This window comes from Scyliorhinus canicula, chromosome 9 (genome assembly GCF_902713615.1).
Source record: "Scyliorhinus canicula chromosome 9, sScyCan1.1, whole genome shotgun sequence".
NCBI classification, from domain to species: Eukaryota; Metazoa; Chordata; class Chondrichthyes; order Carcharhiniformes; family Scyliorhinidae; genus Scyliorhinus; species Scyliorhinus canicula.
This window is the reverse complement of record NC_052154.1, coordinates 91429995-91457497: the sequence shown is the minus strand read 5'-3', so window position 1 is coordinate 91457497 and position 27503 is coordinate 91429995. Positions and strand designations below refer to the sequence as shown.

Sequence of the window (27503 nt, the reverse complement as noted above, 5' to 3'; positions counted from 1 at the left end):
GTGTTTGGATGTTGGCCGCTGTGTCCATGGTGTTGCTTTCTGCTGACCAGGCATCATGGTCTGATTAGAATGCTAGGCAACAATCCCCACATGCCACATGGCATGCCTACCCATGGGAATCCACTGGGCAAGTGTGAAGTGCTCACTTAACTGCAATTGTCAATTCCCTATTAGCAATAGCCTCCAGCCGCATGGCCAGAAGTCTCCATGGTCAGTGAACATAGAACGTAGAACATTACAACGCAATAAAGGCCCTTCAGCCCTCCATGTTGTGCCAACCTGTGAAACCAATCTAAATCCCATCTACACTATTCCATTATCATTTGTATGTTTATCCAATGACCACTTAAATGCCCTTAATGTTGGCGAGTCCACTACTGTTGCAGGCAGGGCACTCCACGCCCTGAGTAAAGAACCTACCTCTGACATCTGTCCTATATCTATCTCCCCTCAATTTAAAGCTATCTCCCCTCATCGTGCTAGCCATCACCATCTGAGGAAAAAGGCTCTCACTGTCCACCCTATCTAATCCTCTGATCATCTTGTATGCCTCAATTAAGTCACCTCTTAACTTTCTTCCCTCTAATGAAAACAGCCTCAGGTCCCTCAGCCTTTCCTCATAAGATCCTTCCTCCATACCAGGCAACATCCTGGTAAATCTCCTCTGCACCCTTTCCAATGCTTCCACATCCTTCCTATTATGCGGCGACCAGAACTGTACGCAATACTCCAAATGCGGCCAGAGTTTTGTACAGCTGCAACATGACCTCATGGCTCCGAAACTCAATCCCTCTACCAATAAAAGCTGACACACCGTACGCCTTCTTAACAACCCTATCAACCTGGGTGGCAACTTTCAGGGATCTATGCACATGGACACCGAGATTTCTCTGCTCATTCACACCACCATTAGCCCAGTACTTTGTATTCCTGTTACTTCTTCCAAAATGAATCACCTCACACTTTTCTGCATTAAACTCCATTTGCCACCTCTCAGCCCAGCTCTACAGCTTATCTATGTCCCACTGTAACCTGCAACATCCTTCCGCACTGTCCAACTTTAGTGTCATCCGTTAATTTACTCACTCACGGGCACAGGGGATACCTGTACTGACTGCTTCCTCCCAGCCCCTCTCACCGTCACCCATCTATCTTCATTCTTCGGAGTAACTACATCCCTGAATCTTCTATCCATGACCACCTCTGCCTCCCGAATGATCCAAAGTTCATCCAGCTCCAGCTCCAGTTCCCTAACACAGTTTTTGAGGAGCTGGAGATGGGTGCACTTCCCACAGGTGAAATCAGCAGGGACACTGACAGTGTCCCTCACCTCAAACATTCTGCAGGAGGAACATTGCACTGCCTTCCCTGCCATCCCCTCAAGATAACTTGCGGATAAAACAAGAAAAAGAAAGAAAGAAAGAGCTGACCTGATATTCACTCAACCCCTTAGGTTAGAGGAGGTGGAAAGGTGTGAGACACTACAAGTGTAGTGTCTCGGGTTTAGGAACTGCCCAACTTATATATAGGTACTACAAACCTTCCCAGAACTCCCCACTGCCGACTTCCGGTTTCCTGCTGCTCTGAAAGAAAAACAACTCAGGAAAAAGTAAATTAAAAATAAAAATTCAGCTTACCATCAGCTCTCCTTAACAAAAAATTGCTCCCCTCTCTGCCTGCTCTGCTGGAAGTGGGAGTTATGGATGGTTTGTGGGGCAGACAAGCAGAGTTTGCCTCGTTAAGGTTACACACCTAAGGCCAGGGGTGTCATGGCGGACCCGCTGGTGCTGAGATATCCAACTGACCCCCAGCCCATGGGCCACCCCCCACCCACCCATAGCGGCCTACCCCGACCGAGGCTGGCCTACCGGCGGTTTCCCCACGCCCCCCCCCAAGTACCACGGCAACAATCCCAGTGCCCCTAGGTGAATTGCCCAGGAGCGAAGGTGGCTACTCACCTTCTTGGATCCCCAGATCAGCCATTCCACCAGCCTCACGTATTTCAAAAGGTATACTACTTGGCGCCCACGTGACCACTTGCTGGGGAGGCGGTTAGACCACAGGAGGCCATTAGATAGGCGGTCTTTCCTGTTAATTGTATGCAGATTGGTCATAAGTGGTGACTATTGGTTCCTTGCTATGCTGCAATGGGATCCTGAATTTGCCAATGGGAACGGGCTAGTTAGATCGCAAACTGAATAGTGCCCAGAGCGGTTCTCGATTTTGAGTTCTCCCGTGATCAAACGGCCGCGTTGCAATCTCACTCAAGCACAACGCAGCCATTAAATCGTGCCCACGGTGTTGGATTGACTTTGCTCCCAGACTTTCAATCCTTGCTGGTATACTGCAATCGGGATCCCAGGTGGAGGCCAAGGCATAGAGTTTAGATAGTCTCCAGTAAATGATGGACATGGGCCTCTACACAAGTTGTGCCGCAAGTAGTGACTCTGGCTCACGTAATTTTGAGCTCTCAGACACAGCTCAATAACACTCTCAACTGGAGTCAGAGGAACATGCCTTCAAGTGCACAGAATCTCAACTAAATTCACCTCACAACACGGGAAGGCCTGCATTGTTTGGTGGTTGTGCCTTTGAGATGGGATGCTAAACTGTGGTACTGTCTGCTCTCCCAAGTGGATATAAACAATACCATGGCACATAGTAGCACGGTGGCACAGTGGTTAACACTGCTGCATCACTGCGCCAGGGAATGGAGTTCGATTCCAGCCTTGAGTGACTGTCTGTATGGAGTTTGCACATTCTCACCATGTCTGCTTGGGTTTCCTTCTGCTCGGGTTCTCTGGTTTCCTCCCACAGTCCAAAGATATGCAGGTTAGATGGATTGCCCATGAGCAGTGCAATGGGGATAGGGCGAGGAGTGGGCCTTGGTAGGGTGCACTTTAGGAGAGTCATTGCAGACTTGATAGGTCCAATGATTTGATTTGATTTTGATTTCATTTGATTTATTGTCACATGCACCAAAGTACAGTGAAAAGTATTTTTCTGCGGCCGAGGGAACGTACACAGTACATACATAGTAGACACAAGAATAATCAACAGAGAACATTGACAAATGTTACATCAACAAAACAGTGATTGGTTACAGTGCAGAACAAGGGGCCAAACAAAGCAAATACATGAGCAAGAGCAGCATAGGGTGGTGTGAATAGTGTTCTTACAGGGAACAGATCAGTCCGAGGGTGAGTCGTTGAGTAGCTGTGGGGAAGAAGCTGTTCCTATGTCTGGGTGTGCAGGCTGAAGGGCAGGGGTGTTTGTCTCCAGATCAACACCTCCTGGTGCTCAGATGTGGTGTTCCTAGTGTGCCATTGCTCCCCAGACCATCAACATTCCACCATCAACAACCAAGAAACAATCACCTCGAAGCCCTGACAATCGTGGCTGGAGACTTCAACCAGGCCAACCTCAGGAGGGTCCTACCAAAACTCCATCAAAATATCTCCTGCTCCACCAGAGGTGCAAACACCCTGGACAATATACATTATTTTAAACTTTGGTTAGTCATGATGTTGTTAATTCCATTAAAAGGGTACATTACTGTGTAAAATGAGTTTGAAGTCACAGAAGGTGAAATAATTGTTTTTTAACTTGGTTTGTCACGAGGATGTTAATTCCATTAAAGGAACTATAAAGGATAGAATGCGGTGATCACTCACTAACGGGTATGATTGCCCACCTGAGGTACTCAGTGTTACTGGTCACGGGTTCTGTGGGTCCTTTCATGGCTGATGAAACCGATCCTAGAGCCACATCTTCAATCACTTACTTGGCAGGAGTTTCCAAAAGATGGCATCGGTCCTTGGATGCTCAGTCACGGTTATTCCTTTCTCAGGCTCCCCTTGTGGGACTCCTCTTGCCATCGGGTGTTCTAGAAGGATTTTGACACTTGAATCAGGAGGTTCCTCCTCTTCTGAGCAAAGGTCTCCCAGGCATTGACATCAATGTTCCACTTCTTGAGGGAAACCTACAAGGTGCCTTTGACGAGCTTTCTTTGTCCTCATCTTGTTCTGGATCCTCCCTTGAGCTGGATGAAGATTTGCTTTAGCAGTCGGAACGCTGACATCCTAGGTATATGGGTGGCCCAGCAGAGTTGGTTTCTGATGATCATGGCCTCAATGCTGATGCTATTGACTCCTTCAAGGGCACTAATGTTAGTACGTCTGTCCTTCCAGCTGATTCACAGCTAAAGGACATTTCGATTTTGCAATGTATTTTAAGCTGAGTTGTTTATGAGTCTCCCTGGTATAATATTCATCCTTAGCCTCAGTGATTACTTGAAACAATTTAACAAAGTTTAATGCCTTCGTTGATATATGCAAGCCTCCTGTCAGCTAATATGAACTATCTGTTTGACAAGTATTGCAGCAAATCAATCACCCACCCCTAAGAGTGTATTGTCAAAGGACATCCTGAAATGATGTCAAAGGAGATATGTGCCAGGACACTGCACTTCAGCAGCTACTGCTTTCGGATATTGAGCTTGTCAATTTAACAACTGTCAAAACCCTCCACTTCCCTCCCTCCACTTTCCCCCTCATCCCCCCTTCCTCTCCCTCCCTTCCCTTTAAAAATGGATGGAACCATTGTGTTTAAGTAAGAAAAGATTTTATTGCAAGAAATTTGTAAAAGTTGAGGTAGTTTTATGCCATTGTTCAGCTGACAAAGGCTTCTTTTAAGTTTTATTTGGCCTTTAACATTTTAACAATTTATGCATTAACAAAACAATGCAAAACATCAAAAGCAACTCTCCCCCCTCCCCTCCAACCCACAAACCAATACCCCAATAACACAATGAACCCCCCCCCCCACCAATCCCCCCCTCCCCCACACACAACCACCCCCTCCCCTTAGCAGCTGATGGTAACAAACTCTTTCAAGTGTAGAATAAACAGACATCACTTGTGCAATCCCGGAATCACCCCCCTCAAAGCAAACCTAACCTTCCCCAAATACAGGAACTCCATCAGGTCTCCCAGCCACACTGATGCACAGGGCAGGAAAGCTGACCTCTCCCCAACAGGACCAATCAGCGAGGCAAAGGCTAAAACATCTGTCCCCGCTCCCATCTGCAGCTCCTGCAAGTCCGCAACCCCAAATAGTCCCCCAGGGGAATGGGCTGCAAATCCACATACAGGATCGGCAACCTCCAAAATTTCTCCAACTTCGGGCAGGACCAGAACATGTGCACATGGTTGGCCGGACCTCTCCCAAATGCTCGCATCTATCCTCCACCCCCTCAAACAACTATCTCATCCTCAACGCTCGCCAGGTGCACCCTGTGCACCACATTTAATTGTATTAACACCAAACTTACACAAGAGGTTCAGGCATTCACTGTCCACAAAACCTCACACCACAACCCCTCCTCTAGGGCCACCCCAACTTCTCTTTCCACTTGACCTTAATCATCTCCATATCCTCCTCCAAAACCCTCCCATAAATCATCGAGATGACTCCATGCTGCCCCAGCAACCCCATCACTGACAACACACCCTCCAATAATGAAGAGGGTGGCGTCACCGGAAACATCGGGGAAACCTCTTTTGCAAAGTCCCACACCTGCAAAACCGAAAGGCCTCCCCCCCGACATGGGATCCAAACTTCCCCATCAACTCCTCCAATCTCCGGCAAACTGCCCTTCCAGAAATAAGTCCTTCATTTTCATCACCCCTCCCCCCCCAAATCCGTTCCTCCCACCCCGGAATCTAGCATTCAGTCTTGACGGCTCAAACAAATGTTCCTCTCGGACCAGCATCAACTTAGATCATACAGCCTCCAACTTAAAGTGCTGCCGAAATTGCCTCCATATCTTCAGCGTGCCCACCACCACTGGACAACCCGAGTATTTCCCTGGGGCAAATGGGAGTGGTGCCGTTGCTAGCACCCACAATCCCGTCCCCCTGCAAAAGCCTGCCTCCATTTTCACCCACATTGCCTCCGGCTCCCTACCCCAGCCCCACAGTGGTCGCAACCCAACAGTAATACAACAGATTTGGAAGAGCCAAACCCAATGACTGTCACCCTCTATGAAGCACCATCTTCGAAATCCTCGCCTGCCCACACAAAAGACAAAAGCAACCGTTCCACTCCCATAAAAAATGCCCTCAACAAAAAGACCGGTAAACACTGGAACAAAAATGAAAACCGCGAAAAGATATTCATCAGTACAACGTGCCTTGGGCTGCCAATGATAGGGGGAAGGTGTCCCATCTTAACAAATCTGCAGTGACCATACTCACCAGGCTTGTAAAATTAAATTTACAGAGCTGGGCACAGTCTCGAGCCAGCTGCACCACCAAGTACCTGAAGTGAGTCCTTGCCGGCAATCCCCCAAGCCAGCTCCTGCCCCCAGAGAAGAAACCAAAAAGCACTTGCTCTTTTCCAAATTGTTATACCCCCAAAAAAAACCCCAAACCTCTTCAACAGCCTCAATATATCCACCACCCTAAGACCCAGACTGGAAATATACAAAAAAAGGTCATCGGCACACGGGGACACCTTGTGCTCTTTCCCCCCCCCCCCCCCCCCCCCCCCCCTCACTATCCCCTTCACTTATCAAAGCACCTCAGCACATTGGCCAAGGGCTCTATCACCAGAGCAAACAAAAGGGAGGATATGGAACATCCCGGCCTCGTTCCCCTATGCAGGTTAAAATATCCCGAGTTCACTTCACTCGTACCAACACTCCCCTTGGTTCCTTATGCAACAGTTTCACCCAGCCAAAAACTTAGACCCATCCCAAACTGCTCCAACACCCCAAACAAATAACTCCACTCATGTGTTTGGTTGCTTCCTTCATCATGAAAGTACACATAGAACACGAAGATGTGATTGCTACAAGTATTTATTCATGATGGTAACCATGCATTTCTATGTACAAACGATTCCGTCTCGAATACTGTAAACCATGGAGGGAGATTTCTGTCCTCTTGCCCATCCTACTATCAAGTGTCTGCATCCCGTCCGTCCCCCGATATATATATGTCTGTGTCAGTGTCTGGTTCCACCTGCTGGCAGGAGGTCATAACTGCCCCGACATGTATTGGTCAGTGGCTATGTACACTGGTGCTGTTATTTACAAATATTTACATTGGTACAGCTATGTACAATTAAACATTGAGATGCCTATGCGCATATCACCATATCCCCCTTTCTTTGGAGAAACATGCTTTTACAATCATGTGCCTTCAGCATCCTTGTTTACAATCACATTTTAGTTTAAAAAATAAATATTCAGTCCCCACCCCTCCTTGCCAGAGTGCATCCCATCTCTGAAGGTCCTGTTTAACTTCCTCCGCCAGACTCACAGATTCCAGTCATAGGCTACTTGGATCCCCAGGATGGGGAACTTGTTTGGACTAGTTTAAACGGTGGACCCTCAATCTCTGTCCCTCCCCCGTCAGGTTCATCGGGAATACATCACTTTTGCCCAGGTTGAGTTTGTAGCCTGAGGGGCCCCGAACGCTTCCAGGAGCTTCATGATTTCCTTCAAACCATTCTGCGGTTCCGAGCTGTAGCAGGTAGTCCGTATAGAGTGAAACTCTGTTGTCTCTGCCTCCTCTTCGGTTAACTTTCCAGCCTCTCGCGTCTTGTAGGGCGATCGCCAGGAATTCAATTGCCAGGGCAAACAGGAGTGGGGGCAGCTGGCATCCCTGCCTTGTTTTCTGTGCAACTGGATCTGTAGAGGGGGAGGTAGTATTGAGGAAGCAGGGGAGCTGCAGAAGGATTTGGACAGGCTAGGAGAGTGGGAAATGAAGTGGCAGATTAAACACTATGTGGAAAAGTGTGAGTTTATGCACTTTGGAAGGAGGAATTTAGGCATAGACTATTTTCTAAATGGGGAAATGCTTCAGGAATCAGAAGCACAAGGGGACTTGGGAGTCATTGTTCACGAGTCTCTTAAGGTTAATATGCTGGTTCAGTCAGCAGTTAGGAAGGCAAATGCAATGTCAGCATTTATGTCGAGAAGGCTAGAATATAAGACCAGAGATATACTTCTGAGACTGTATAAGCTCTGGTCAGACCCCATTTGGAGTACTATGAGCAGTTTTGGGCCCCGTATCTAAGGAAGGTAATGCTGCCCTTTGAAAGGGTCCAGAGGAGGTTCACAAGAATGATCCCTGGAATGAAGAGCTTGTCATATGAAGAACGGTTGAGGACTCTGAGTCTGTACTCGTTGGAGTTTAGAAGGATGAGCGGGGTCTTATTGAAACTTACAGGATACTGTGAGGCCTGGATAGAGTGGACGTGGAGAGGATATTTCCAATTGAAGGAAAAACTGGAACCAGAGTACACAATCTCAGACTAAAGGGACGATCCTTTAAAACAGAGATGAGGAGGAATTTCTTCAGCCAGAGGGTGGTGAATCTGTGGAACTCTTTGCCGCAGAAGTCTGTGGAGGTCACATCACTGAGTGTCTTTAAGACAGAGATAGATACGTTCTTGATTAATAAGGGGATCAGGGACAATGGGGAGAAGGCAGGAGAATGGGGGTGAGAAAGATATCAGCCATGATTGAATGGCGGAGCAGACTCGATGGGCAGAGTGGCCTAATTCTGTTCCTATGTCTTATGGTCTTATGATCTTATTGTGCACTGGCAAAAAAAAGGAACACTCTCCCCACTCCCATCTCCTTCATAAACACCGCCAACACCTTTGCCCCTCCCCCCACCCCTCCCGTGATGAGTCAACAAACGTGGCTTAGATTGATCCACCTTTGAATGATAATGTTGATAAAGTTAAACATTAAGTTAAATATTAACTGGTTTCAAAGTTTAGTAATTATAAAATTATTTTTGTTAATAAATGTTTCGGGGGGAACGGTAGCACAGGGGTTAGCACAATTGCATCACAACTCCAGGGTCCCAGGTTCGATTCCCGGCTTGGGTCACTGTCAGTGCGGAGTTTGCACTTTCTCCCCATGTATGCGTGTGTTTCCTCCGGGTGCTCCAGTTTTCTCCCATAGTCCAAAGATGTACAGGTTAGGTGGATTGGCCATGCTAAATTGCCCTTAGTGTCTAAAAAGGTTGGGTGGGGTTACTGGGTTACGGGGACAGGGGGGGGCAGTGGGTGGGCTTAGGTAGGGTGCTCTTTCCAAGGGTCGGTACAGACTCGATGGGCTGAATGACCTCCTTCTGCACTGTAAATTCTATGATTTACATTAAACTTTACAAGCTTCCACAAATGTCTTACTGAAACATCAGAACACGACATTTAATAGAGGTAATTACAAATCAATAAGATAATGGAAGTAAATAAAGCTGAAACATATTTTACATGGTGGCATTAGTTAGCATTACTGCCTGAGAATACCAGGAACCAGTGTTCAATTTGGACCTTGAGTGACTGGGTGGTGTTTGTACATTCTCCCCGTGTTTACATGGGTTTCCTGGAACCATTAGAATAGAACCATAGAATTCCTATTGTGCAGAAGGAAGTCATTCAGCCCATCACCAACCCTCTGAAAGACTACCCTACCTTGGTCCACTCCCCCACCCTATCCCCGGAACCTAACCTGTACATTTCTGGACACTAAGGGGCAACTTAACATGGCCAATCCACCTAACTTGTACATCTTTGGATGGTGGGAGGAAACCAGAGCACCTGAAGAAAATTCATTCAGACATGGAGATACAGTAAAATGGCTACACAGACAGTCAGAACATAGAACATACAGTGCAGAAGGAGGCCATTTGGCCCATCGTGTCTGCACCGACCCACTTAAGCCCTCACTTCCACACTATCCCTGTAACCCAATAACCCCTCCTAACCTTCTTAGTCATGAAGGGCAATTTATTGTGGCCAATCCACCTAACCTGCGCACCTTTGGACTGTGGGAGGAAACCGGAGCACCCGAGGAAACCCACGCAGACACGGGGAGAACATGCAGACTCCGCACAGTGACCCAGCGGGGAATCGAACCTGGGACCCTGGCGCTGTGAGGCAGCAGTGCTAACCACTGTGCCACAGTACCGCTGCCATTTCCTCTGGATGCTTTGCCTCCCTCCCACAGTCCAAAGGTGCGCAGGTTAGATGGATTAGCCCTTGCCAATGTTTTGATAGGCTTATGTGGATAGGGCGGGGACATGGGTGGGGTGCTCTTTCGGAGTGTCAGTACAGACTTGATGGGTCGAATGTCTTTCTTCTGCACTGCAGTGATTCTACAAACACTAATCAAAAAAATCAGCTGTTACAAAGACCGTGACAGCAAAAAGCCCCAGGGTGCTTTTGAAATCTTATGACCATAATCTAAATTAAAACATACAAACATTTTTAAGCACACCACATGTATAGGGCAGATTTAAATAGTTTCACAGATTTAAAACAAATAATCAAACCTATGTTCACTTGTAAATAATCACCTTTAATCATAAAAAAATTACTTTAAGAGAATCAACAACAATAGCAATGCCTGTTTAAAATAAATAGCGAAAACCTGTTTGAAAAATATGTCTACACACCTTTAAAACACTTGTTAAAATAGTTGCCTGTTTTTTCTATTAAAATCTATTGTTTAAATGCCTGCCCTCAGTGGGCATTCCCAAGCTGGATGCGTCATAAGGGGGTGGGGATGCACACCTTCTGCGCCCCGCTGGAGCCTGCGCAGACCAGGGTGCTGGAGGCCCCAAGCTGTCTAAGAGAAAGGAAGGTTCGATGCATCACCGGAGCGCAGGTAAGTGCGCACATTTCTCTTTTAAAATCGGCGGCCCGTGGCTTCCTGCCGCTAGCAGGAAGTTACGGACCATTATCTGGTCATTTATCCCATTGCTGTTTTCCTCCATTACAACAGTGACTACATTTAGTAAACAGTTTCTTGACTACAGAACATTTTGGGACCTCCAGTGGTCACGAAAGTTGCTGTATAAATGCCAGCTACTTGTTTTTGAACAATTTAATAATTTCAGTCAGAGAAAACACAAGATGGTACAGGAAATGGAAAAAGGCACCAAAACAGTGAGGTAGGAGCTCTTTACTGGATTGTATGCTAAAGAACTGTTGATACTGGGCATCTGAAGCAGGAGAGCTTCAATCCTCAGCACTAACATTCACCATTCATCAGAAAATTTTTTGTTTAATAAAATGCAATTTGGCTTAACATTTTGCAGCAAGATTTTCTCGGTGAGTCATAGGTCCTCGCGATTCTGAAGCTGCATCAGGTTTTATTGCGAGTTAACTACTCCAGTCTCGTTTCTTTAAGGTTTCCCTCATCTTCCTCATCAGCGGCCTGGTGATCCTCGGTTACTGTTCTTCAATCAGCAACCAGTCTACCTACCAGGGAGTGGTGAAGGAGATCTGTGGACCTGCCATTGGGAGACTCTGCGAAATCTGCTTTGTCTTCAATGTCTTCATGATCTCCATCGCGTTTCTTGTTGTTGTCGAAGATCAGCTCATTAAATGTAAGTGTGATTCTCGAACCTGTATTCGTTTTCAATTGTTTCCATCATGTCATCACCTTCAACCAAATGCTCAACACATTCCTCAGTGGTTGTGAATGCAACAGTTCCACCTTTAACCTCGGAGCTATCCAGGCTCTTCCTGATGGTGCATTCTAAAGTATCCATTTCAGGGGTAGGAAACACCAGAGAAGGCCATTGAGCCCCTCGGCTCTGTTCTAACATTCGGTTAAATCATGGTTAATTGCTTTCACTCCATTTCTCTTGCTGGGCTCAAAATCTACATAATTCTATTGTCCTGAGTCTTGACAGCTCCACATGTCTCCCAGCAACTGCAGCTTTTTGGAGAGAGAGTACCAAATGTTCGCTCTTTGTGTGAGAATGTGCTTCCGTATCTCCCCTTTGAATGGCCTCGCTTAACTTGAAAACTGTATCTCCTTATTCAGGTATCACCCACCAGACAAGAGTCAAGGGCCTGAACCCACCCTCCTCAGGGATGTTATAACCCAATGGCGTCCCAGGATCAGGACCATATGGTTCCCCATGAGCCCCCGGAATATGAAATTCCCCTTTAAGGGGACGGGACTTAAGCTTAACATGGAGAGCCCTGGCTTGTATAAAACCCCCAGCATTGATGTAGGTCAGGAAAAGGAGACCCTTAGGATAGTGGAGGAGTTTTGGATTTGTAAACCTTATTCGTTACTTTCTACTTATCATCTGTGCGTTCTGCTAACCATGGATTCAACACTGGTGATGAGGGTTAGTGGAGCTGCCGTTGACACCGGTTGCTAGGCCCCAGGTCCATCTTGTCTAGGCTTCCTGATGCCCCGTGACTAACCACTGAAATGCCACATATTGGAAGACTGGAACCTTTTAACACAGGTACAGATGATTGCGGACAAAACGTAGAATGTATGATATATATTTTCCAAACAAATGCGCTTCTCGGTGATGAGAGACAAACTGTGTTATTGCTAATGACTTGCAGAGTGCTTACAGTGTGATGAAGAGCCTGACTCACCCGGATCCCCAAGTTAACCGATCGTTCGCCATCCTGCTGTCCCTAGATGGGGAGCATTTTGACACAAAACCACTGCTCATCGTGCACCATTTCTGGTTCCGCCTGGCTGCTCAGGCCCAGGCCAAGTCAGACTTCCTGGCCCACCTCCAAAACCGTCTGGGACTTGTGAATTTGGAGCAACATTGAATGAGACTATTCAGGGCGGCTTAGTGTGGACTCCACAATACGCAACGCAACGGAAATTACTAGCTGAGGCCCAGCTAGACATGCAAGGCGCAGTGGAGATAGCTGTCTCCAGAGAAAGGGCTGAACAAGGAATTCCAGGAACTCCAGGGGATGGCGGTGCTCAGTCTGGGATGCAAAAGCAAGCACCAATCACGCTCGGCGAGACCTGAGGAAACCGGCCCCCGGCATTGCGACATCCGCCAGGGGAACATAGGTTGCCGCAACAGAGGCCGCGAACTGGACGTCCTCCCCGACCGTGAGAAATAGGAATATGAGCACCAACCAGCGAGGGCTGCAACATGCTGCAAAGACCAGGGGAACAGGAGGCCCCGCTAGGATCTACCCACCCGCTGACCTGCCTGGGATGACCAACCCCCACGTGACAGGGCTTACACTGCGGAAGGCAATGACAGCACCTGCCAGCTGTTGCAGTGGGTGGCTGCATCAAGAATGGCACCCATCCAGATCTCTCTGCAAATTAATGGATACCCCATCTGCTTAGAGCTCAACACTGAGCCGGCACTGCCTGTAGTCAGTCAGCGTACGTTTGACTGCATCTGGTCTGGCCTTCAATACTGACCCTGTTGGACACCCACACAAGATAATATAATAATAATCTTTATTGTCAGAAGTAGGCTTACATTAACACTGCAATGAAGTTACTGTGAAAAGCCCCTAGTCACCACATTACGGCGCCTGTTCGAGTACACAGAGGGAGAATTCAGAATACAGGGAAACACTACTATTATGGGCACTCCAACTGTTCTGGTCGAGTATGGTCACTAATCTGCAAATATTCCTCTGGTGGTGGTCCACAGGAGTGGTCTGAGCTTGCTGGGCATGACTGGTTGTGCCACCTGCGGTTAAATTGGCAGTGGGTGTGCCACATGCACCCACATGGCCCTGAAAGGGTTCTATCCAGATTTCCGTTAGTATTCCAGGATGGCTTGGGCACCATCAAAGGGGCTGCGGTCGAATAAGCTTGGCCCCTCTGGCTCAACCTTGCTACTTGCACTCCCAACCTGTTCTCTATGCCTTTCATCCCAAGGTGGATGCTGAATTGGACCAGATGGAGAGTTTGGGCATCGTACGCCTGGTGCAGTTCTCCGAAGGAGCGGCGACATCATGAAGCCAGACAGATCAGTGGGCTTATGTGATGACTAGAAGATGTCGATCAAGTATCTGTCTCGACTGGACCATTATCCGGACCTTAGGACCGAGGACATTTACACAAACCTCAGTGGATGTCGCGTGTTTACGAAACTCAACATGAGTCACGCTTACCTCCAGTTGGTCCTGGCCCCCGAGTCCAGATGCTTCTTAACCATGAACACACACAGGAGGCTATATGAATACACCCTCCTACCCTTTGGGGTTTCCTCGGCATGTGCGATATTCCAGTGAGTAATGAAGAATTTCCTGCGAGGTCTACCCCATGTGGCGGTCTATCTGGATGACGTCCTGATCAAGGGCTCGTACAAAACCTGGCCGAGGTACTGAGGCATTTTGAGGAAGCTGGCATCGCCACAAGCGGGAGAAATGTGTCTCCAATGCAAAGTAATGTATCTCAGCTGTCGCATTGACCGCCATGGTTTACACCCGGTGGATGAAAAGGTACAGGCTATTCGGCAGGCTCCCATACCAGGTGGCCCAATGGAGCTCCGATCATTCCAGGCCTGGTGAATTACTATAGCAAGTTCCTCCCGAACCTGGCCACCACCTTAGCCCCTCTCCATTATATGTTAAAGAAGGGGCAACACTGGGAGTGGGCCTGAGAACAGCAGGTGGCTTCTGCTAAGGTCAAACAACAGTTCTTTTCATCAAGACTGCGAACACACTTTCACCCATAATGACCACTCCTGCTGACCTGTGATGCTTCTCCATACGGCATTTGGACTGTATTGGCTATGGACTTTGGATCTGATTGCCCCATCGCCTTCACCTCACAATCATTCACCGAAGTAGAGAAACAATATGCGCAGATCAAGAGCGAGGGTTTGGCGGTGATGTTCAGGGTCAAGAGATTTCATCAGTATGTCTACGGGCGTTGCTTCGCCATTCTCATGGACCACAGCCCACGTGGGAATCTTCAAGGAAGATCAAGCGATTTTCCGCCCTTTGCTTCCGCCCACTCCAGGGCCAAGATTCCCCATGCCAACGTGTTGAGCCGCCTGCATATTCCAAAACATAGTCATAAGCTGCAAGCAGCAATGCCCATCGCTGGATGCAGGTGACCAGGCCACTTCCACCAGCGGTGGCCGGTGAGGTCATTGCCGCCTTCCATTTTAAGAGCCCGTTACCGGTCATGAGGCGTCCCGCATCTGTAGGTGTGCCCCGACTGACCCTCAGCTATCCCGCATCTGCCACATGGTACTGTGTGGGGCTCAGCACCAGGTTTTACCACAGGACTTGAAGGCCTTCACCACAAAGCTGCAGGAACTTAGCACAGAAGATGCCGTGCTCCTTTGGGGGACCTGCACGGTTGTCCCCAAATGTGGACTCGGCCCATTCCTAATGAACCTCCACACTGGACACCCAGGCATGTCCAAGATGAAAATGTTAGCTCGCTGTTACGTTTTGTGGCTCGGGATCGCATAGCCATTGAGCAGGTGGCCCAGCTCTGCGTCCAGTGTCAGGTACACCAAGCGTTGCATCCTGAAACTCCACTCCACCCGTGGAGGGTGGGAAATGGCCGGGTCGTCCGTGGTCCTGCCTCCATATAGACTTTGCGGGACCCTTTCAGAACACGATGTACCTCGCTCTCGTCAATGCCCAGCCCACGTGGATGGAGGTCCTCAAGATGCAGGCAATGACAGCCCGGACCACCAGAGATACTCCGGCACATTTCCACACAGGGCATACCCAAGTTGCTGGTATCAGACAATGGTACGTCATTTATGAGTGCGGAATTTACGGCATTCATTTCAGCCAATGGGAAGCGTTACGTTAAGACCACTCCATACCACCCGGATGTCTGAGAAAGTGGTTCAAACTTTTAAGTTTGGAATGAAGAAGCAGACATACTGGGAGTCCTGCTTAGCCAGGTTTTTATTCTGCTACTGAACAACCCCGCATGCCACCATGGGTATCGCGGCAGTCGAGATGTTAATGGGTAGCCGCCTCCGCACCTGTTTGAGTCTTGTCTTTCTGGATATTAGCGGGAAATTTCACTGCGCTCAGGAAAGAACCAAGGCAGGTGCCAGGTGCAGGCCTCTGCAGGCCAATGTATGAGTCCACCCTGGAAGACACGGTACATGTCCCGAATTTCGGCCACAGGAGCGGTTTGGATTCCGGACGGCATGTTGGTGAAAATGGGTTTGGTTTCCCACTAAATACGATCACAGATCCATGAGCCTAATCACCACTTGGACCATCTCCAAAGCCATGTGCCGGATACTCCAGTCGTATCAGCCATTGATGTGGATGTCCCAGTTCCACTGTCTTCGCCGTTGCATCTTCCGCCCCTGTTGCCACCGCCACCCTGCAGATCTCTTCAAATTCTTTAAATCTTCAATTTTAAAAAAAAGAGATTGCACAGTCAAGTTCCCTTTGTGGAGGAGAGTGGGTGAGGGTTTGGTGGGAACCCATCTACTGGACAGCCTTTGGCTGTTGCTGGCTCCACTAACAACAATAGGCTGGTTAGCTTAAATTCTGTAGTGGGCAAAATGCTTGAATCTATCATTAAAGAAGAAATACCGAGACATCTGTATAGAAATTGTCCCATTGAGCAGGTGCAGCATGGGTTCATGAAAGGCAGGTCCTGTTGAATAATTTAGTGGAATTCTTTGAGGACATTATGAGCTCGGTGGACAATGGGGAAACGGTGGATGTGGGGTATTTGCATTTTCAGAAGCTATTCAACAAGGTGCCGCACAAAACGCTGCTACATAAGCTAAAGACGCATGGCATTATGGGTAGAGGATTGGTTAACTAACAGCGGTCCTCACTTCCGGTGGCGTCTGCGAGCGGAGCGGCCACGTTTGGAAGAAGCTCCCGCCGTCCGCAATATCGCGGTCTTTTTCGGGGGTTCTCCGCAAAGTTTTTGGGTGGGAAAAAAGTAAATAAACCTCTCCGGGGTCGGCCCTGCCTCCCTCGCCCTGTGACAGCATCAAAGTTCCGTTTCACGGAGCTGGGGGGTTGAAAAGGCGGGAGGGGAGAAACTGGTCCCGGTGGTTTCAGCGGGGGCGGCTGCACGTGGAGGAGGAGCGGGGATCACGACCTGTTTCCCCAAGGAGCAGCCTAAAAGTTGAAGGCCTCAAAGACCACGAGCTGAAAAGGGAAAGATTTTTTTCTGTTTTTACTCTCCTCCGAAAACTGGAGGGGGCGGAGCCAAGCGGAGGCCGAGGCGGCAGGCCTGAAGCCAGGGCGCGATGTAGGTGAGATATCCAACAGCAGATGGCTCCCGCCTAGAATGTGGTAAGAAGACTGAGCCTGGTCCCAGGGAAATTCTGGAGGTATACAAAAATAGAAGAAGAGAAAGAAGTTTTAAAGAAATTTGAGATTGAAGAAGGAAGGAAGAGTGAGAAAAAGGAAAAATTATAGGCCGTTAAAGTGAGGAATTGAACAAACAAATGTGATATAAAATAGGATTATTAGTTAGAATAATGTAGATGATGGTGCCGGTCTGATGGTAGTGAGTTCACAGACAAAGGACAAAGGGATTCAGCAAAGCATGGCCAGGAAGGGGGGAGGGGAGCCTCGTGCCAAGGGTGGTGAAAAGGATGGAGGGTAACAAGAGGCCCAGGGTTGAGGAATGTGAAGTGAGCCAATCAGGATATATGGCCAGGTCATATAGGTGTATAGGATGACCTATGGGAATCTTGTATGTGCTATTTGATGCCATTTGAATGATACGTGCAGAGATCTCTTTGTCTCCGACCTCACTCATTTCTGGGGGTTTCAGGAGACTGCATGTGTTCTGAATCTCTATAAAGCGGGTCAGCCTTGCAAGTTGTTTAAAAATAAATAATACTATACCTACAAATCCCTCTCGAGTTTTATTGAGGCCAGACTGACGGGTAAAGAACTTAATTTGTCAAAAGGATGCGAAAAGCAGCGTTGAGGAAGGGAGGAAACGCGGGCTCGCCGTTGAATGAGAAGACGAGCAAAAGTGCTGAGAAGATTGAGGCGGCCGGACCGCATGGTGGGGCCGCACTACTTACAGTGGAGAAGATGATCGAGGTGATGGCGGTGGAGCTGGAAAAGCAGTTTGCGAGGCACATGGAGGCTTTGAGGAAGGAGATGACGGTCACATTGAAGTCATTGGTGGAGGAGGCAATCGCCCCGGTGAGAGTAGCTGTGGCAAAGACATCGGCCAAGGTGAGAGAGCAGGGCGAGAAGTTGAAGGAAGTGGAGGAGGCCGCGTCACAACACAGCGACCAGCTCACCTCGATAGGGGACGAGCTGCGGAGGGTGGTGGAGGTCAACAGAGGGCTCCGAGCAAAGCTTGAGGACTTGGAAAACCGCTCGAGGCAGCACAATCTGAGAATTGTGGGCTTGCCCGAAGGGATAGAGGGCCCAAGGCCAACAGAGTACTTCGCTAAGAAGTTGGCGGAGCTGATGGGAGAGGGGGAGAACCCCTCTCGATACGAACTGGACCGAGCTCATCAGTCGTTAAGGCTGAAGCCCAAAGTGAATGAGCCGCCAAGAGCAGTAATTATCTGTTTCCATAAGTACTGCATGAAGGAGAAGGTGTTAAGCTGGGTGAAACAGAAGCACGAGGTGCAGTGGGATGTTGCCGGAGTTCGGATCTACTAGGACTTGACTCTGGAGCTGGCAAAGAGACGAGCGTCGTTCGGGCGAGTGAAGGCGGCACTGTACAAGAAGGGGGTGCGATTTGGTATGGTTACCCGGCGAAGCTGAGGGTGACGTGTGGTGCCAAAAACTTTTATTTTGAGGCGTTCATAAGCGCAGAAGGATTGGGACAGACGTGAGGAGTGGAGCTGGAAGAGAGACTGTGGACTGTCATTGGGGGGGCTGTAAAATGCACAAATGTTATGACTTTCTTTTTACTGACGTGTATTGTAATTTACTTCTCTTCACATTGTTACAGAGTTTAAGTTATTAGTTGTGTTGATTCTGTGTGGCGACGGTTATATCTTAGTTTAGTGAATTGTATGGGTTGGATTGTTGTTTTGGTTTTGTCTTTCTCTGGGACTGGGTGGGAGGGGACGGTATGGTGTGGCGGGGGTAGCCACCCGCGCTAGCTAACTAAAGTCAGCTAGTGAACGGAGGTGAGGTGAGAGGAGGGCTGCGGACATTGGAGCCTGGTTGGCAGGTTTTTATGGGCCTACGAGGTGAGCGGGGGGGGGCTGATGCTGAGAGATGTTTTTTGATGAGGAAATGTAGGGGGGATTTTTGGGAGGGGGGGGAAGGGGTTCGATGTTAATAATGGATAGGGGCGGGTCAGGCTCATGGGGCAGGACCCAGTGGAATGATAATGGTAGATAAGAAGGGTGGGGGTGTGAGAGACCCCCAGTTAGGATAGTCACGTGGAACGTGAGGGGGTTAGGAGGTCCAGTCAAGAGATCAAGGTTGCTTGCGCATCTTAAAAGTTTGAAAGTCGATGTAGCAATGCTGCAGGGGACTCACTTAAGAATGAAGGACCAGGTGAGACTTAAAAAGGGCTGGGTTAGTCAGGTGTTTCACTCTGGACTTGACGGAAGGGCTCGAGGGGTAGCGGTACTGGTCAGCGAAAGAGTACGCTTCCAGATGGTGGCAGGTGGTGGCAGATCAGGGGGTCAGCAGGTCAGCTCCGGAAGGAAGCAGCGGCAAGAGAAATTGTTCAGGTGAGGGATAGGGCAGGGAAGTTGGTGGTGGCGCTGGGTCTGATTAACAAGGTTTTTGAGGAATTTTATGAGAGGTTGTACAGGTCAGAGCCACCTGGGGGAGACCGTGAGATTCAGGAATTTCTAGATGGGTTGGAGTACGCTGAGGTTTGGGGAGGGGGACAGGGTTACATGAGAAGGAGCGATAGGGGAGCAGGAGATAAAGGATGTGATTGGGAGGATGCAGTCGGGGAAGGTGGCAGAGCCGGATTGGTTTCCGGTGGAATATTATAAAAAAATTCAAGGATAAGCTGGCACCCCTGATGGTGGGGATGTTTGAAGAAGCGATAGGGAAGGGGGTGTTGCTACAAACCTTGGAGCAGGCATCGATCTCCCTGTTTCTGAAAAAAGTATAGGCCCATATCACTGCTGAATGTGGACGCAAAAATATTGGCGAAGGTACTGGCGGGTAGGCTGGAGGACTGCCTCCTGAAGGTGATGAGTGAAGATCAGATGGGGTTTGAGAGAGGGAGGCAGCTCTTTTCAAACATTGGAAGGGTATTGATCGTCATTATGGCACCGGCGGAAGGGAAGGAAACTGAGGTGGTTGTGACATTGGATGCTGAGAAGGCGTTTGACCGGGTAGAATGGGGGTACTTGATGGCAGTTCTGGAGCGGTTTGGGATTGGACCAAGGTTTGTGAATTGGGTAAAGCTTCTACATAAGGAGCCGAGGGTGAGTGTCCGCACAAACAACATCAGCTCGAGATACAGGCGGTTAAAATGAACGTGTTGCCACGATTTCTGTTTATTTTTCAGTGCCTGCCGATTTTCATGCCAAAGGCTTTTTTCAGAGAGATTGAGGGAAGTATTACGTCGTTGATATGGGAAGGGAAGGTGGTCAGAGTTAGAAAGGTGCTACTACAGAGGGGAAGGCAGGCAGGGGGTTTGGGTCTTCCGAACCTGATGTATTACTACTGGGCGGCGAATGTGGAGAAGGTGCGGAGCTGAGCAAGAGGGGTTGATTCCCAGTGGGTCAGAATGGAGGAGAGTTTGTGCAGGGGTCAGGATTGAAAGCACTAGCAACAGCGCCGCTCCCGATAGCCCCGGGGAAGTACTCAGGGAGTCCGGTAATAATAGCTTCATTGAAAATTTGGAGGCAGTTCCGCCGACACTTTGGTTTAGGGGTAGGGTCAAAGGAAATGCCGATTCGGGGGATCCACAGATTTGAGCCAGGGAGGTGGGATGGAAATTTTCGGAAATGGGAGGAGAAGTGGATTAAGACACTAAAAGATTTGTTTCTTAGGGGTCGGATTGCAGGATTGAAGGAGCTGGAAGAGAAGTATGGGCTGGAGCATGGGGAAATGTTTAGATATATGCAGGTTCAAGATTTTGCTAGAAAGGAGATACGGAACTTCCTGGAGGAGCCGGCCTCGACATTTCTGGAGGAGGTGCTGACGACAGGGGGACTGGAGAAGGGGGTTGTCAGCGGTCTATGGAGCTATTTTGGAGGAGGAGAAGGTATCACTGGAAGGGATCAAAGCAAAGTGGTAGGAAGAGTTGGGAGAGGATATGGAGGAGAGGTTCTAAATTGTTCACAATTTACATAGATGATCTGGAGTAGGGGAGCTAGTGTAATATGTTAAAGTTCGCAGATAACACTAAGATGAGTGGTAGAGCCAAGTGTGCAGAGGACACTGAAAGTCTGCAGCGGGAAATAGATAATTTAAGTGAGTGGGCAAGAATATGGCAGATGGAGTTCAATGTTGATAAAAGTGAGGTCATCCATTTGGTAGGAATAACAGCAAAGTGGACTATTATTTAAATGGTAAAACATTGCAGCATGCTGCTGTGCAGAGGGAACTTAAGTTATTTTGCAGTTGTATAGAATACTGATGAGGCCACGTCTGGAGAACTGTTTTGGTCTCTTTACTTGAGAAAGAGATGCACTGGCACTGGAGTGGGTGCAGAGGAGATTCATAAAATGCAGAAGGAGGCCATTTGGCCCATTGAATCTGCACCGGCCCCTGGAAAGGGCACTCTAATTAAGCCCACACCTCCACCCTATTCCCATAAACTAGTAACCCCACCTAACGCTTCTTGGACACTAAGGGTAATTTAACATGGCCAATCCACCTAACCTGCACATGTTTGGACTGTGGGAGGAAACCGGAGAACCCGGAGGAAACCCACTCAGACATGGGGAGAATGTGCAGACTCTGCACAGACAGTGACCCAAGCCGGGAATCGAACCTGGGACCCTGGAGCTTTAAGCAACTGTGCCAACTACTGTGCTACCGTGCCGCCTCACTAGAATCGTTGGGTTGATTCTGGAGTTGAGAGGTTTCGATTATGAGGAGAGACTGAGTAGACTGGGATTATACTCATTAGAATCTAGAAGAATGAGTGGGGGTGATTTTATAGAAACATGAAATTATGAAGGGAATAGATAGGATAGAAGCAGGTAGGTTGTTTCCACTGGCAGGTGAAACCAGAACCCGGGGACATAGTCTCTAAATAAGGGGTAGCAGATTTAGGACTGAGGTGAGGTGGAACTTCTTCACCCAAAGGGTTGTTAATCTGTGGAATGCCCTGCCCAGTGAAGCAGTTGTGGCTACCTCGTTAAATGTTTTTAAGGCAAAGGTAGATAGATTTTGGAACAGTAAAGGAATTAAGCATCATGGTGAATGGACGGGTAAGTGGAGCTGAGTACACAAAAAGATCAGTCATGATCTTATTGAATGGCGGATCAGGCTCGAGGGGCCAGATGGTCTACTCCTGCTCCTAGCTCTTATGTTCTCATGGATAACTAGCCCAATGTCTGTATGCTGTATGACTATCACATTTAATCCTTTTGACATTTTAAACACCTCTGGTTAACGGAGAACCTTCTCATAGGGAATACAAACCATGTTTCTTCTGCTCTCATAGTTTAAATCTGAAAGCCCATTTCAAACATTTAGTATACCCGCCACCGCCTCCACTGACGATAAATACTGTCAATGCATTAGTGGCTGACCTCTGACCCAACTCTGCCAATGATACTTGGAGAAACGGAAGAGGTCAGAGAGGGCTGCATTTTCTACTCGTCCATCTCACCCTCTCAGGAAGTAGCTGCCCGTGCCCCGCCCCTCCCGACCCACATGCACGTCCCTGTCATTCCCCCCCACCTTCTGACACAAACACACACACACATAGGGACGTCCCTGTCACCCCCTCCCACACACACACAGATATCCCTGCCATACTTCCCACCCACCCCCCCCCCCTCCACAGAGACACACACACATACAGGGCATCCCTGTAACCCTGCCCCCCAGCCCCCTCACCACACAAACACACACACAGACATCCCTGTCACTGTCCCTCCTAACACCAGGGAAGTCGTTGCCACCCCCCAACACACACAGGGATGACCCTGTCACCAACATCCCCTCAGTGCCCCCACCACCCCACCCTCCCCCCACTGATGCAGACTGTGTTATGATAGTGTGAGGGTCTCTCATCCGCTGACTCTGTGTTCTGTTTAAGTGTGCGACACAATGGTCAACAATGAAACCACATCAGAGGGTGTACCATTACCACGGCCATGGTATATGCACCACCAACTGGGATTGTCCGCAGTCTGCCTCTTGGTCATCTTGCCATTATCCGTCCCTGAGGAGCTTGGCTTTCAAAAATACATCAGGTAAAGTGATCAAATGGAGCAGGAAAAATACACTGTCTGAATTAACGTACTTCTATTTCCAATGGGACTCAGAAATATATCAATTGAAGGTGGAAAAATACGTGGTGGACGAGCCAGAAGGGAACACTCTGAAGATTCTCCATTTGGAGGTTGTAGTGAAGCATAAAATCTCTACAATGCAGAAGGAGGCCATTCAACCCATCGAGTTTGCACTGACCCTCTGAACCCTACCTAGGCCCAGTCCCCACAAACCCGTAACCCCACCTAACCTTTGGACCTTAAGGGGTAATTTAGCATGGCCAATCCATCTAAACTGGGAGGAAACCGGAGCACCCAGAGGAAACCCATACAGACACGGGGAGAATATACAAACTCCAAACAGGCAGTCACCCAAGGCCGGAATGGAATCCAGCTCCCTGCCACTGCGAGGAGCAGTGCTAACCACTGTGCCACCGTGCTGCCCAATGCTTGTGATCCGGAGTGTTCCCACCACTGCCCTCCATCACTCCCCATGCCAGTGGGATCAGTGAGTGCCATCAAATTTACAGGCGGGCAAACAGGCTGGTACATGTGTCACATGGCACATATTGTCTTGGGAAGGGATGGCGATGGGCGGGTGTCCGGGGGCGGGGATGCTGTACAAGGGAAAATGGGGTGTTTTTCGATGGGAGGGGGGCGAAGGGTTTTAGGGTGTCGAGTATGGGGGGTGCGGGAGGGATGAGAGGGTGGTGGGGGCTCAAGAGTATCGGGCGCTGAGGTGTCTGGGGGGGGGTGGGGTTGTTGGTTGGGGGAAGGGGTGGAAGTTGAGTTGGTGGGTGTCTGGGGCTTTGGGGGGATGTCTTGAAGTGGGGGGGGGGTCGGGGGTTGAGGAAAGGGGTGGATGCTGTGTTGGTGATGTCAGGGGCTTCGGCGGAGATGTTTGAGGGGCGGGATGGTAGGGGATGGGGATATGGATTTGTCGGGGGTTGGGATGGAGTGGGTGTGGAATGTGTGTCGTGGGATGTCAGGGTTTGGGGTGGGGCGGTGTATCTGCGGATCCGATGGTCGGAGTTCCAGGTTATTTTTGTGACGTGGATCCTCTCGAAGATCTCGATCCGCTGGAGACCGGAATGTCTTCTTTAAAAATTTGTTTACGGGATATGGGTGTCGCTGGTTAGGCCAGCATTTATTGCCCATCCCTAGTTACCCCTTCAGAAGGTGGTGGTGTTTTGGGCCAGGGTTTAGAAAACTCCAAAGTACATCATGGAGTTCACCTGACCCATGACTTTTAATAGATTTTGGTTATGGGGAGCACAAGGGTCCACTCTCCAGGTGTTATGCAACAGAGACCTTAAAAGTATTTTAAAAACAAAACAATGTTTATTCTATGAGCTCAGTTACCATTTTATAAACACACAGTAAACATCTTATCAACTACCAACACTTGTAACCCCATAGGTACAATACTCTATAGGTAACCCTTTCCTCGCAACATGTATAAGTTAAACCCTTTTCAACAAAGACAGCAGGTTTAAATTGTCCACAGAAACAGGTATTACTTTGAAATCATCAAGTGAGCTGATGACATTCTTTAGCTTGTAGAGAGAGAGAGAGATCAGAACATCTTCTTGCTTTGAATGCCACTCTCCAACACTGAAAACGAAACCAAAAACAGAGCCACATAGCAGCTTTTCAGCTCAAAATGAAAGTAAAAGATAGACAGCCCAGCTCAACCCACACATGGACATCATGCAGCTATTTGACAAACCGTAGGATTCTTAACCTTTGACCTGGCCTGGTAACAACAGCATTGATTTGGCTAGTTCAGTTCAGTTTCTGATCAATGGTAATCCCTAGGATGTTGATTGTGGGGGATTCAGCAATTGTAATGCCATTGAATGAGGGTGGCACGGTAGCACAGTTCTTAGCACTGTTGCTTCACAGCACCATGGTCCCAGGTTCGATTCCCGCTTGGGTCACTGTCTGTGTGGAGTCTGCACGTTCTCCCCGTTTCTGCGTGGGTTAGCTCTTGGTGCTCCAGTTTCCTCCCACAAGTCCCGCAAGACGTGCATGTTAGGCGAATTGAACATTCTGAATTCTCACCCTGTGTATCCGAACAGGCGCCAGAGTGTGGCCACAAGCGGATTTACACAGTAACTTCATTGCAGTGTTAATGTAAGCCTACTTGTGATAATAATAAAGATTAAAGATCAAAGAATGTCAAGGGCTGCTAAGCATATACTCTCTTGGCGGAGATGATCATTGCCTGGCACTTGTGTGGCATGAATATAACCTTGTCCAGGTCTTGCAGCATTTGGACATGGACTGCTTCATTATCTGAGGATCATGAATGGTGCTGAACATTGTGCAGTCATCCACAAATATCCCGACTTCTGACTTTATGATGGAAAGGAGGTTATTGATGAAGCAGCTGAAAATGGTTGGGCCTAGGACACTACCCTGAGGAACTGCTGTAGAGATGTCCGGGAGCTGAGATGATTGACTTCCAACCACCATAACCACCTTCCTTTGTGCCAGGTCTGACTCTCACTAGCAGAGAGTTTTCTCCTTGATTCCCATTGACTCCAGTATTGCTACAGCTCCTGGCTCCTGCCAGCAAGATGGCGTCGGAGCGTGGCAACTCTCTGCGAGCTCTCCCGAACAGATCCTCTTTTTACTTATCTTATAATCATTCTAATCTTTTAAAATCTAATTCTAAGATTAGCATTATTACTAACCTTTCTTTTTTATCTTACCCCTATTATGTATTTTCTTTTACTTTCTTTTCTTTTCATGTACTTAATGATAAGGGCTGCTGAGCTGCTTGCAGAAAAATATTTTTCACTCTACCTCAGTTCACGTGACAATAAACAAAAAAATCCAAAAGCCATACTCCGTCAAATGCTTCCTTGATGTCAATGGCAGTCACTCTCACATCATCTCTGGCATTCAGCTCTTTTGTCTATGTTTGAACCAAGGCTGTAATGTGGTCAGGAACTGAGTGACCCTGGCAGAACTGAAACTGAACATTCTGAGCAGGCTTTGCTGAATAAGTGCCAATTGATAGCACTGTTGATGACCCCTTCCATCACTTTGCCGATGATGAAGAATAGACTGAACGGGCGGTAATTGCCTGGGTTGGATTTCTCCTGTTTATTGTGTACAGAACACACCTGGGCAATGACCTCCTTCATGCTGCTGTTCACCCTTCCTTTCCCGGCCATGGCCCCACTCAGGCCTCGCAACTTGGGCGTGGAATCCTGGCACTACTCTGTCACCTGAGCAGTGCCAACCTGGCACACCTTCAGCACCAAACCAGCACTTCCAGGGTACCGGATTGGCACTGCCAGTGTGCCTGCCTCGTGCTGTACTGGTGGGGCTGGTGAATCCTGGGAGCTGGGAGCCTCGTGCTGTACTGGTGGGGCTGGTGATTCCCGGGGGCTGGTGATTCCCGGGAGCTGGGAGCCTCCGGCCGTGAATGGGCTGTGCATATTTAAATGAGTTTGAAGGCATTTTCTCTAAACTGCTCTCATAGAGGTTTCCTGCATTGTGGAATTGCTTTTCTATTGTGGATCAGAAGTCGGTTTTTCTCACATTTCCAGGTAACAGGATTATTTTCTATCTGTTCAGGGTGAGACACTAGGGTTTTGAATCCGATTAGAGATATCGAGCCCGAATCGTAACTGCATCCTTCTGCCTGAAGTCAAAAACTCCTGACTCTCTCACCAGACAAAAATATATTAATCTCACTTTAAAAAATTTCCAAATGACCCTCCGTCTCAACAGGATTTTGGTGGGAGATTTCCAGCTTTCTATTCACTCTGACCTGCCTCGCACAAATTTAACGATTAGACCCCTTGTCCCAGAGGAAATAGTTTTACTCGATTGACCCTGTCAAATACTTTAAATCATCCAAACGACCCCAATTAGACCAGCCCTCTCCAAGGCAAAACAAGGCAGATCAATAAAAAAGCTGTTGGAAGAGATAGAAAGCAGAAAATGGGTAATTAGTAACTAATAAGTATTTGGATTGCCGCCGGAAAATCGAAACACAGAAACCTTGAGAGCTCACAAACTGGACCAATGTTGTAAAATACATTGATGACAGAAAGCTACTTACCCAGAAATCAATGTAGGGCACACTAAAAATGTTCAAATTACCCAGGAGAACGGTTATAAATGCGTCTATCTGTGCCAAATGCATAAGAATACAGAAAAACTTAGCTAAGATGGTGTGAAGAGTGTATGCGTTTTTGTAATTGTGCTCGATGTCTGTGTTTGTGAGTGTGGGAGTCAGAGTGTGAGTGTACTTGTGAGTGTGATTTTGTTAGAGTGTTTGTGTCAATGTGTGTGTCAATGTGTGATTGGGTGTGAATGAGTGCATGGGTGTGAAAGTGTGAGTGGGAAAGTGTT

General features: G+C 48.3%; 1 protein-coding gene across 2 annotated transcripts in view; it reads left to right on the top strand.

The window, feature by feature from the left end:
• slc38a8a (solute carrier family 38 member 8a) overlaps positions 1 to 27503 on the top strand; it is a 105807-nt gene that overhangs the window by 45220 nt on the left and 33084 nt on the right. For both annotated transcript variants that reach the window (XM_038806101.1, XM_038806100.1), the window contains exons 2-3: positions 11216 to 11414; positions 22955 to 23111. In XM_038806101.1, coding sequence (XP_038662029.1) covers positions 11216 to 11414; positions 22955 to 23111 — 356 coding nt within the window. The remainder of the gene's footprint in view (positions 1 to 11215; positions 11415 to 22954; positions 23112 to 27503) is intronic.